Source organism: Mizuhopecten yessoensis, unplaced genomic scaffold, assembly GCF_002113885.1.
Source record: "Mizuhopecten yessoensis strain PY_sf001 unplaced genomic scaffold, ASM211388v2 scaffold5229, whole genome shotgun sequence".
In the NCBI taxonomy this organism is placed as follows: Eukaryota; Metazoa; Mollusca; class Bivalvia; order Pectinida; family Pectinidae; genus Mizuhopecten; species Mizuhopecten yessoensis.
The window spans coordinates 189,021-202,041 of NW_018405944.1; the positions used below are offsets into that span (position 1 = coordinate 189,021).

Here is a 13,021-nt window from a genome sequence, read left to right on the forward strand (position 1 = left end):
CCCCCCCCCCCCCCCCTCTTTATGCCTAGCAAACCTGGTCGGAGTTACACGGTTACAAAGTTATGACCTGAACATCGAGTCCCTAGGGTTGGAGCCAGATCCCAGAGTCAATCATGACAGTGTTTATCTCTTGATGCCTAGCATTTGTTATGGGTGGGGATATCCACTGTTTCAAAGTTATGACCCAGGGACTTTATACCTAGGGTAGGAGCCAGGCCATAGAGTTAATTCTGATATCATGATTTTGTTCATCTCTTAACACCAAGCATTTGTATGGTCATGAGGTGGGGATAGCTCCACTCTTTCAACCTGGTTTATCATATTCACAAAGACATGAAACAAATTGCTCAGTAGAAATTGTTTTGACGAATCATCACCATTTCATAAGGTGTCCTAAGAGTTTTACATCACAGCCATTGTTTCAACCCTTTTGTGACTTCAGATAATCACTTAAAACAATGTTTTTCTGAAATATGGAATGATAACACTAGTAACAGTATCTATAGAAATATAAGACTTTTTTTATATAAGCTTGTCAGATATGGATAATGGTAACCTGCTCACTAGAAATGAGTAGGAATCATAGACGTATCATGAAGTTACCTCCATCATTGCAGCTTTTCTTACTTCAATCGGTATAAGTTACAAGACTAAACCACTCCAATCAGTGTAAGTTACAGGACTAAACCCAGAGTACCGAGTATTTTCATGATGACTTTAAAATGTCCACCAGTTACAATTTCAATCATGAAGATGGGTCATGCCCTGCTCAGTAGAGGTAACGCTTAGGGTTTGAGATCACGTGTGATCATAGGTGTCCTAAGTTCTCATCACAGCAGTGACTAGTGGGGATAATTTAAACATGTTAACATTTTCAAAAGCTGGGCCCACCACTTTTTGGACTAATGATCTTAAGAGGTCCAGAGGGCCTAGGTGTATCGCTCACATGGGATATTTATTCCAACCAATGGGATATATTTTGTTATGGGTTGGGGATCTCCACTTTTTTAAAGTTATGATTCAGAAATCAAATTCCTAGGGATGAGGCCAGACCGCAGAGAAAGTTATGTTATGATACAATGACCTTTAACAAAAAAACAAAACAAAATCTTTATGCCTAGCAAACCTGGTGGGAGTTGCATGGTTACAAAGTTATGACCGAACATTGAGTCCATAGGGTTGGAGCCAGATCCCAGAGTCAATCATGACAATGTTTATCTCTTGATGCCAAGCATTTGTATGGTTATGGGGTGGGAATCTCCACTGTTTCAAAGTTATGACCAAGGGTAGGAGCCAGGCCATAGAGTTAATTCTGATATCATGATTTTGTTCATCTCTTAACACCAAGCATTTGTATGGTTATGGGGTGGGGATCCGGATAGCTCCACTGTTTCAATATGGCTATCATATTCACAAAGACATGAAACAAATTGCTCAGTAGAAATTGTTTTGACGAATCACAACCGTTTCATAAGGTGTCCTAAGAGTTTTACATCACAGCCATTGTTTCAATCTTTTTGTGACTTCAGATAATGACTTAAAATGATGTTTCCTAAACATGGAATGATAACAATATATCTATAGGACTACTAGACCAGTGATCAATCTACAAATGGCTACAGAGTCCTATATATATATATATATACTCATAGAATTTTGAGGGGGACTAGTCAAATTTATAGAAATACTTGACCCATTGGTTTTTAGCAATACAGTTAAAAAGGACAATGAAAGACCATCTGTTAACACAGGTGGAAAAGTCCGTGGCTAGCACCGGGAAAAAGATAATTTAACAATGTTTTTAACTTTTTAAATCAGAATAGTCTGGAGTCATCCCTTGGGTTGGAGCCAGACCCTAGAGTCAATATTAATATCACGACTATGTATATCTGCCAAGAATTTGTACAGTTATAAGGTTGGGATCTTGACCGTTTCACAAGTTTGACCCAGGAACCAAGTTTTCAAGGGTCTATATTGTCAGGAAATATATGAGAAAACTTGAGAAAGCACCAATACCCTTCAAACATTTTCCAATCTACAGATAGACATTGTGGACAGAATGAACTGGTTTATTATATTCACAAAGACATGAAACAAATTGCTCAGTAGAAATTGTTTTGACGAATCATCACTGTTTCATAAGGTGTCCTAAAGAGTTTTACATCACAGCCATTGTTTCAACCTTTTTGTGACTTCAGATAATGACAAAATAATGTTTCCTAAACATTGAATAAAAACAGCATCTCTATTAAACAGCATCTCTATTAAAGAAATATAAGACTATCTTTTTTTTAAATACTGGTCGGATATGAATATGCAGCTCTTCTTACTTTAATCTGTAACAAGACTAAACCCTCACACATTTTTTGAGGTTGTCTAAGCAGCTCAATATTGAAATATACTTAAGAGCTTTTCTAGATATTAAAATGCTATAGTATACAACTCCATATATAGATAAAATCTGTTGTACCAATTCCAGTGTTGTGACATAATATATCTTGCCGAGTTTAACCTTTTTCACCAGTTACATAGAAGTATCAAGTTCCCTCCATAATTTGCAGCTCTTCTTACTTCAATCAGTATAAGTTACAAGACTAAACCCCGAGCACCAAGTATTTTTACGCAAGTTAAAAATTTCCACCAGTTACAATTTCAATCATGAAGATGGGTCATGCACTGCTCAGTAGAGGTAACGCTTAGGGTTTGAGATCACGTGTGATCATAGGTGTCCTAAGTTCTCATCACAGCAGTGACTAGCCAGGGTAATTTAATATAGCTACAAACTAAATCCCTTGGGTCGGGGCCAGGCCATAGATTCAATTCTGATATTACGACTGTTCATCTCTTAAAGCCCAGCATTGGTATGGTTATCAGGTAGTTATGATCTAGGGACTAAGTCTCCAAGGGTGGGGCCACCCCCAGACCCAGGAGCTATCCAGAAAACATGCGTGCATTTGTTTCTATATACTCAGCAATTACATACAGTACATTGTTAGAGTCTTGATAATGTCTTAATTTAAAATTTCTTTTTTGCCCCCACCCTAAGCCCTTCAACTAGCATAATTCTGAATGCTCAACTACCGAAGAGTGCACCCAACTAAATATGGTCGATATCCATCACTTTGTTCTGGAAAAGTGTCTTTAAGGAATATAGCCAAATTACCCATTGGCCTCAACCCTTGGTCCCCTGTGGGTCATCCCCTCTATTTGTACCATTTTTAATCCCCACAACCTTTGGATGCTTTCTGTCAAGTTTTGTGAAATTTCATAGAGTGGTAAAAAAGAAGTTGTTTGAAGAAATTGTTGATGGACAGACAGATGACACAATATGGCTTAGACTCACCTTGGTCCTTTAGACCAGGTGAACTAATAATTCTCAATAGTTTGAATATTATTTCTATTATCAATAGCTGGGCCCAGCTCTTGCTGGACTCGAGATCTATATATAACAGGTTTGATATATTTTGTATTCTTTCTCACAATTTTCCGTTCCAACAACTCTATATTTATTAACAGGGCCCAACAATGCTTGATAATGCAACTAGGAACCATCAGCTAATTTTCCATACCAGTGCGACTCTTGTAAATAACCAAGACCAGAAGGATGGACTTCTTTCAACAGCGAGTATCTTGCGTAGGACTGTTTTAGTGATAGTTTGCTTCAAGTTTTCAACAGTCGCTGCCATATAATTTATATAAAGAACCATCAGTTCATCTCTATGATACAAACCTTGTAGTACTTAAGGACTGCTAGAGTGACCTTCTTTTTCTTGTGCTTGTTCTTCTTTGGGGTGGTGTAGTTCTTCTTCTTCCTTTTCTTGGCACCTCCCCTCAGCCTAAGCACCAAGTGGAGTGTCGACTCCTTTTGGATGTTGTAGTCGGACAAAGTCCTTCCATCCTCTAGCTGCTTTCCGGCAAAGATCAACCTCTGCTGGTCTGGTGGAATGCCTGTAATGCACAAACAAGAATGATCAAACTCTGCTGGTCTGGTGGAATGCCTTTAATTGGTGGAATTGCTTCATTGCCAGATCTGTAAAATTATCCAAAAACCCAAGTAACTTTGTTTGATGTCAACAGGTCCAGTACACTCTGCCGATTGAGCCATATAGCTGTAAAGACCTATAATAGCTCTATTGACCCATCTGAAATAGGTCTTTTGAGCTATTTTCAAGCGATTTTCTTTTTTAAGGAAAACAAAACAGTCGCTTTTAAAAGAAGATTGTATCATTAGGTTTATAACAAAAGACATTAAATATAAGTATTCTTTTTAAAAAATAACTGTATGCTTTTTGTAGTCACCATTACCAAAAACCTTATTGTTTTATTCGACTTTGCTTTAAGTGCATGAAAATTGAAATCAGAGAAAATATAGCTCAATACAGCTATAATTTATAGGTGTATATAGCTATATAGCTCAATCGGCAGAGTGTACTGGACCTGGTCAAGTTCAGATATATTGGCTTGAATTCATTTCATTCTAGAGCACATATACAGGACCATGACGTAACGGGCATGCACTTCACTTGCAATATGGCTAGACCTTCAATACTGCAAATGTTGAGATGTTAAGAAAGTGCCTGTATGCTAGCCCTATTCTAACCCAACATCATTGCCAGCAGAGACTCACCTGAGAACCACACACACACATCGGCCTTGGCAACAATGAGCAGGTGTCACATTTTCTGATGAAAGCCAATATAACATTTAATAATTTGATGCCTTTTATAAATGTGTACTTAAATTTGCCTGTCAGTATATTTTCATATCCATACTATCAAAAATCCTGATTTGATATTCTATTGGAAATACAGCCAAAATTCAGTGTCAGCCAGAATTAAAGGAGGAAAAGAACTAATTTTACAAAATGAAATATGAGAACACCATCAAACGTAAAATTAGAAATATCTGTACTAAGATCAATTGCTCAGTAGATGTTTTGTCGAATCATAACCTTTTCATAAGGTGTCCTAAGAGTATTACATCATTGCAATTGTCTTAACAGAAGCACACAACACTTTTTTTAACAAAGTATAAAGGACCTGGCCGATACAAAATTAGTCAAGGTCAAGAAAAGTACACAAGTCACTGGTTTTCTTTTATAAATTAAATTATTCGCCTTCTGAAAACATGTGCTACCTTCTTTGTCTTGAATCTTGGCCTTCACATTTTCAATAGAATCGCTGGGCTCAACCTGGAAACAAACCATAGTTAGGTTACAACACTTGATGGTAGATTGTCAGTTTACATTTGAAGCCTACTCACATTTCCTTGTATAAATATAAATTTATAACAGTTTTTAACTACAAATTAGATATGGTCCACAGTAGTGTTAATAGTCAACTAGTGTAATTAGTCAGTGTTTTAGAGGCTTAAATAATGAGAATTGTTGACCGTACTAACCTCAAGAGTGATGGTTTTGCCCGTGAGGGTCTTGACAAAGATCTGCATGGCTGCTCAGATCACCACTAAAAAATATGGAACAGTGTGTAAACATAAATATTTATACCGAATTCTGCATGTTTTCTTTGGAACCAATCTCAGTTCACAGAAAAAGAATAGTCCTGGATCAGAAAATACTAGCTGCTACCAACCGACTTGGATAGGGAGAATTTCGCTCATTTTGTAGAGCACAAGCTGGCTAAGACTAGAAGTGAGGGTATTGAATAAATACCTCTACCAGTAGGAGGCAGCTAGTACTTTACTAGAGTGACATAAATAACATTATATATTCAAATTTGCAATACAACACAACCCCTCCGATTCCAGTGATTACACCGTATTGTGTCATGACATAATGAAATCAAGAGTTTTAATATTAAAATCTTTCATTTCACCGACTCGCTTGTTTGGCTAATCGGACTATTGTTTGGCCAACACTTCAAATCCCTATATATTAATAATTTTATAATATTTTAAAGAATGTTTGTATGTCTTTTATCAATAAACAAAACGTAGCATAAGCTATGACGGTAGTAAACTCGAATAAATAGTAATACGTCTTCTACGGATATGAGGCATACCATTTACTATGGCGGACAGCACAGAAAAAGGAAGAAACGTGGGTTGAGCATGCCCGAGCATGGGGACCATAATCTTTAACCAGAGTAAACTTGAAGATGTAAAGAAAGCTACAAATTTGTTATCATCAATTTTTATGTATAAAAGTATCATTTAGCCATTTCATAGCAGCTGACATAAAAGACAAATACTAATGGAACTGTGCTACAGAATTAAAGGTTTGAGTATTTGAATCGAGATTATATATTTATTTCCGGAACATAATTTGTGACACATCGGACGTTTACATTGGCTTTTCATTGCCATCGGAGCCCTCGGGAATTTTCCTGATTTCCTAATACGCGAAATACACACCGGTCGAAGATGACAGCCAAAACCAAGTTTATGAGATTGGAATCGGAAATCGAGCGATATAGAAATGATTCATGCTGGATTAGAGCCAGCGAGTTAGCTCGTCAACTTTCAAGTAAATCTTCTGAGTTAGGTGAGCCCACATGGAAGAAACAAAAGCATGCAACAGGGATTGAAGTTGTATTATTAATATTATCATGTCTGTTGTACGGACACATTTTAAAGAACGTTAATTAATTAAGGCGTCAATCAAATTAAAATCTCCAATATGTTTTGTTCCAGGGGAGTGCCAGTAGTAATAGTAGTAGTGGTAACTCCCTCCTCTTGTAGGAGAACCAGCTCTTAAAGCTGTATGTTGATTAAGAAATACCTATCATTCCCCCACCCACTTGAAGTTGGGTAGTAGAGGCCAGGGTTATCATCCTCAGTCCCAAATACTTCATTTTAAAATTTAAATTAATATATACGCTATAGTCAACCACGGAATTAGATTGATATCTAAGTCCGTGAATCAACAAAACAATAATACCATGAAACATTGAATATATAATTAAGGGAATAATGTGTGGCCGGTTTTAATTGTACAGTGTACATAGGATTACGGTTGCCAACTAGCTTCGAACTAGAGGGAATTTCCCTTTAGCTCAGTGGTAGAGCGTGTCCGACTAGGAACCTGGAGATCATGTGTTCGATCCCAGGTGAAAGCACACTATTCTCTTTCCTGTTACACTTGTATGATGATCAATCTAGATATAATGTGGGATGAATTATTGAATGGGGATCTGAACTCGGTATATAATAAGTTTTTGCAAATTCTACAAGTAAGTATGGATAAACATGTCTCCTATAACAGAAGAGGCTGCTGGTCGGTCTTTTTTCTATTGGATATGATTTTGCTGACTGCAACGCCTGTCAAAAGTATCTCATCGTGTAAACCTTTAACACTGTTGGAGTAGGATAAACATGTACACATTTCAATCAGCACAGGATCTTCTTCCAATATTCTGCATACCACCTCTGGTGTATTGGCTCAGATCTAATCAAACAAAAATTAAAAAAAGCGGGATATCTTCCATTAAATGAGGAAACTAGACACAAAAATTAACAGAAAGCACCCGGCGTGGCAGCAATACATGGAAACGAGGTCTGAACTTAAATACAGGGAATACACAAAATTAAGATATCAAGTGAAGGGTATGCTGAGGAAAGCTAGGCACGATATGGAAAAAGATTGCTGGAAATATCAAAGATAACCCTAAGCGGTTCTGGAAATAAATCAACTCGAAGAGGAAAGTTAAGACAATTAGGCATTTCAGATTTAAAGGCTTAAATGGCGATGGATAAAAAATGCTGTAAATGACAAGGAATTAAGCGGACGTGTTGGCCAGTTTCTTTCGTAGTGTATCTGCGGAGGAACAACCAGGAGAAATGCCAACAATGGAAAGAAAATGTATTGAACAAGCATTTGAAGAAATACATTACATAGAAGAAAGTGTAGGTAAACTGTTGACAAAGTTTGGTGGCAGCACATCAGTTCACACGGTCCAGACCAGTATCCTAAGGTTACGAAAGAACTTCTTTCCATTATAAAATATAAGCAAGCCTCTAAGTATTATTTTCAACAGATCACTACATGATAGTATAGTACCAACGGCATGGAAGAAAGCTAACATAACAGCTATATTTAACAAGGGATCAAAATCAGATCAAGGGAATTATCGACCAGTAAGCCGTACCAGTATTGTGGAGAAATCTCTTGAAAGTACAAGACGCCATTGTCAAACATATGGAGAAAAAAATCTGTTTAGCAACAAACAATTTGGATTCATCGCCAACGTATAGGGTACTGAAAATTTTAATGGTGCTCGAAGATTTGACAGAAGTATTGTATCGAGGAGGCGAAATAGATATCATATTTACATGGACCATATGAAAGCTTTCGACAAGGTACCACATCCAAGATTAATTGGAAAGCTTAGCAGTTATGGTATAAGTAGCCAAGTTGTCAATTGGATAGGGAGTTTTCTAAGCCAATGGTAAATGGAAAATCATCGAAAGACTATCTGGTAGTCAGTGGAATCCCTCGGGGAAGTGTTTGAGTCCATAGCTGTTTGTAATTTATATAAATGACCTACCAGAATGTACTCTTTCAAGAACCTTTTTGTTTGACCATGACATACAACTTTACAGGGAGAAACAGAACGATTAAGATAGAGAAGCACTACAACATGATTTGGATAATCTGCAAGCCTGGTCTAAAACATGTCTTTTAAAATTTCACCCTCAAAAATGCAAACTACTTACAATAAAAGGAATAGTGACAAGAAATTATTTCATGACAGGAGCCAGAGAAGATCAAATCAAACTGGAGAAAATTTCATCAGAAAAGGATATAGGAGTGATGGTGGACGAAGATCTCGGCTTTTCATCTCATATATATTCAACAAATTGTCAACAAGGCAAAAAGTATACTTGGGCTTATCAGAAGATCCTTCATACATAGAATTTCAGATGAAATAACATGTAAACAGCTTTTCAAGGCAGTGAAGACACTTGTCAGGGGTCAGGCCACACTTGGAACATGCAGCAAGTGTGTTGAATCCACACAAAACAAAAGACATAGAATCAACCAGCAGCATAGAGCAACAAAACTGATACCTGGGCTAAAGGACCTACCACACAGTGACTGTCTTAAAAGATTAGGATTTCCATCCCTCACCTACCGTAGACTGAGAGGAGGTATACTCAGTGTGAACAAGATTATGAACAACTTTTACGATGAAAACGTAACGTCTGGAATTTTTAACTGTGAAACCTCATCAAGAACGAGAGGGCACACACAGAAATCGAAGAAAAATCACTGTAGACTGTATGTTAGAAAATATTTATTTGGTTTCAGAACTATCAATATTTGGAACGGTCTTCCCAAATATGCCATAAATTCAACAACTCCAAGAGACTTCGAAATCTTCAGTAACGTGGATGGGGTACATACATATATATACCTGTTGAATCTTAAGTATTTCAGTCAGTTTTCTGGCCATACAGTATAATGTTGTTTTCTACAATGTGACAAGACAAGATATTGTATTGCCCAAAGAGTAATAATAATAATAATAATTTGAGGTTCTTGTATACCGCTTTATCACAACCTAATTCGTAGGTCGTCTCAAAGTGGTTCACAAATTATTATCCGTGGTTATAGGGCCTTTGCAACCAGCCAATATCTTTCGCAACTCCCTGGGGAGCGAACAGCCGGTGCTGCCATTTCGGCGCTCACAGCCAGCACTCTACAGTTCTAGCACTGCCCAACCANCTGAACTATTATTTTTTGGAGGGCTGGAATGGACAGAACCAATGGTCGTTTGCTATATCACTGATCTAATGGACAAAGCAGAACTAGAACAGGTTTTTTAGCACCATCTTACATTATGGTAACGTCACATTATCATGCTGTCCTTAATGTCTTATGTCATTATCCAAGCAGAACCTTACTATTCACTTGAAATATTAGCAAGGTGAAAACCTTAAAGATATCTGGAAATGTTTGAATTTCTGAAGAGGAAACAACATAGCTACATATATAATACCTGTAAATATAGAAATATTTGAGTTCACATATGATTAGTGAACATAACATTCCTTTCACAAGTGTCTGATTATCCCTTGAATTAACACATATTTACTCTGAGAATTATATCAATTATACTGTATTTATCAATTATACTGTATTGATCAATTATACTGTATTTATCAATTATGCTGTATTTATTTCTTTTACATGAACAACAAAGTATTTTCATGTGAATTTTTTTTTTATTTTTTTTTATTTTCAGAATATTATGAACAGTTTACTCTGGCAGAAAGCCACTTAGAGGAGTACCTTAAAGAAAACCCTCCGATAGAGAAAAACAGCAGTAAGGCAAGAGCACATCTGGCAGATGCTGAAAAACAATTGACACTTGTAGGCAGGGCCAAAAACAAGGTTTGTTTCTCACAGAATGTTTGTATACAGTCCTTCCTCATTTGTTTGGCAAATAATAATAATAACAAAGTCCATTATCTATCTTTGTATGAAACTAGGCCTCACCCTCATAATTGATGTATTTAATTGTACTTATACGGGGATTGATATTTGGATTTATATGGACAGTTATATTTTTCTTGCATCTCAAACAGCGATCTATTCTTCACTCATTCAGCATAGATGCCAAATCGTTGTTATGCAGTTTTTTCATTTTGATCTTTTTAGTTGAGTCTGGATGCCAACTTATTGCTTGCCAAAATTAACTACTGCCAGGGACAATATGAGGCGGCCCTGGATTTATTTGACGAGCGTGTTAACCTTGATGGCCTCGCTACAAAGGAGTTTGCCACTACACGCCAGCTACAGATAGTTGCAGAGTCGTTTGCTATTAAAGGTGAGATAAAGAAAAAAGGTAAAAATCAGATGAATTCAGTTGATCTGGTGACTGTTCATCCAGAAAGCCATAATAATAATATAAAATAATAATTTGAGGTTCTTATATACCGCTTTTTATCACAACCTAGTTCGTAGAACGCCTTAAAGCGGTTCACAAATCATTTTCTGTGGTTATAGGGCCTTTTACAACCAGCACATATCTTTCTCATCTCTCTGGGGAGTGAACAGCCGGTGCTGCCATTTCGGCGCTCACAGCTAGCATTCTACAAATCTAGCACTGCCCAACCACATACAATTTTACAGCTTTTTACAGCTGAGTAGACTGGAACAAGCAGAGTAAAGTATCTTGCTCAAAGATACAACACAGTGCCATGACTTGAACCTGCAACCTTTCGGTCACGAGTCCAGCGTCCTACCACTAGACTACCATTTGTTATGATTGTTTATGTTCCCTGGTGATTCCTGGATAAGTGGGTCTACAGAATTACATCCTGTATCCCCATCCAACCATCTGTCAGTTTGTCGGGGCAATACGTTTTGACTATTCCCAGAGGTGTACAGTTAGAGTACTGATCCATAGACTAGAGGTCAAAGTTCAAGTCATTATGACATGAAACTGTATGTTTAACCATTAAACTGCATAAATGGAGGTATCTGGACTAGATAATGAGTCACACAGATAATGTATACCACTCTGAAGTTTGTAACACTACAGCCAAGCTCACAGCTGGGCTTCAAATATCATGTTTTCTTGTTATTCCCCACACAACAAAGTTAAGGGAGTGGGGGTATACTTAAATTATTGTTCACACTAGGTCTGTCACAATATATCGGAAAACAGGTATATCGCAAAACACAGGCATATAGTATCGTACCACAATACAGAGATGAAATATTGCTGTATCGCAATATTTTTCAAAAGCACATTTTTATGTATAGATCTGCTAGATGTTTTAACTTTGCAAATTACTACAAATTATTCCAACAGATATGCCAATAAGAATAAAGCAGGCTTTTGATAGTTCAAATTTTGTAATCGATGGTTGGTTTGACAAAAATCTATGTAATCCATATTATATATGATTAAGTTTGATAACATTCTGACAACTTATTATAAAATTGAGCACATCCTTCCTATGACAATATATCGGGATATGTATAGCAATATATTCATTCTGTATTGCAACACACTTGTATATCGTGATACACTCTTGGCGTATTGTGACACCCCTAGTTCACACTACTCCTACTGAAGTACTCCACCAATATTAATGAGACTTGGTACACAGAACCTTTACATAGAGAGGAGGTGAATAAAGTATATGGACTGGAGCTACATTCCTACTTATGTTTAATTTAATTCTGTAATTTTTTAATGAGGACTACTAGTCGCAACCCTCAAATTTAACAAACAAGTGAAGGTACAACATTTACATTATTAACATACAGTACAAAATACAGGAAATTATGCATAAACATGTACACTGGTCATTCTCACCACTTGACTTCATGACACACTCTCACACACACTCACACACAGACAAAGACACTAAAAACAATAAAAAGGAAGAGAGAGAGCGGAAGAGGGAGAGAGACACAGAGAGAGAGAGAGTGTATTTGAATCTATTACTTCCCTCGATATATTCAAAGACAGAATGAAAAACTTGGCTTTTATGGAGTTATGCCCTTTGTTTAAAAGCATTGTTAGCACTCCTCCTCTAAAGTACTGCTCCTCCTCCAAAAATACTGCTCCTCCTTCAAAAGTATTGTACTTATTTGAATAATATTTGGTACACATACAATGTAAGACTTACATTGAGAGGATGTGAAGAAGTATACAAATTGCAGTGACATCCCAAATTTATGAGTTTTACTTCTTAGTTTAAAAACATAGTTTGACTTACCTGATGTATTGCACCAATCTGAATGAAACTTTAATCGGTTCACATTAATCTTCAATTAAGGATATAAGTTGGTCGTTTGTTCTCCCTATTCAAGAGTTAGGCTTTGTTTAAAAATATAGATTGCACTTCTCCCAAGGGACAGTACCAATTTAAATGATACTTGGTGCACAGAGCCATTTCTTTAATGTGACATAAATAAGTATTAAATTAAAATTACCTCCCTCTATTTATGGAGTTATTTGAAACAAACATTCCAGACAGGTTTAATTTCTTCTCCAAACAAACATTAGTTTTGATAAAATAGACTTTTGAAAATGATATCCAA

At 36.7% G+C, this 13,021-nt stretch overlaps 2 protein-coding genes across 2 annotated transcripts in view; one reads left to right on the plus strand and one right to left on the minus strand.

Annotated features, from left to right (window-relative positions):
• LOC110450422 (ubiquitin-40S ribosomal protein S27a) overlaps positions 1 to 6,080 on the minus strand; it is a 10,449-nt gene extending 4,369 nt beyond the window's left edge. Inside the window, exons 1-4 of the mRNA XM_021497930.1 lie at positions 6,021 to 6,080; positions 5,401 to 5,465; positions 5,137 to 5,191; positions 3,731 to 3,948 (exon numbers count right to left, since the gene is read on the minus strand). Of these exons, the coding sequence (XP_021353605.1) occupies positions 3,731 to 3,948; positions 5,137 to 5,191; positions 5,401 to 5,448 (321 nt within the window). The 5' untranslated portion in view covers positions 5,449 to 5,465; positions 6,021 to 6,080. The remainder of the gene's footprint in view (positions 1 to 3,730; positions 3,949 to 5,136; positions 5,192 to 5,400; positions 5,466 to 6,020) is intronic.
• A 280-nt stretch (positions 6,081 to 6,360) lies between these two features.
• Positions 6,361 to 13,021, plus strand: part of LOC110450423 (tetratricopeptide repeat protein 7B-like) — a 29,501-nt gene continuing 22,840 nt past the window's right edge. Inside the window, exons 1-3 of the mRNA XM_021497931.1 lie at positions 6,361 to 6,502; positions 10,206 to 10,354; positions 10,622 to 10,790. Coding sequence (XP_021353606.1) covers positions 6,382 to 6,502; positions 10,206 to 10,354; positions 10,622 to 10,790 — 439 coding nt within the window. The 5' untranslated portion in view covers positions 6,361 to 6,381. The remainder of the gene's footprint in view (positions 6,503 to 10,205; positions 10,355 to 10,621; positions 10,791 to 13,021) is intronic.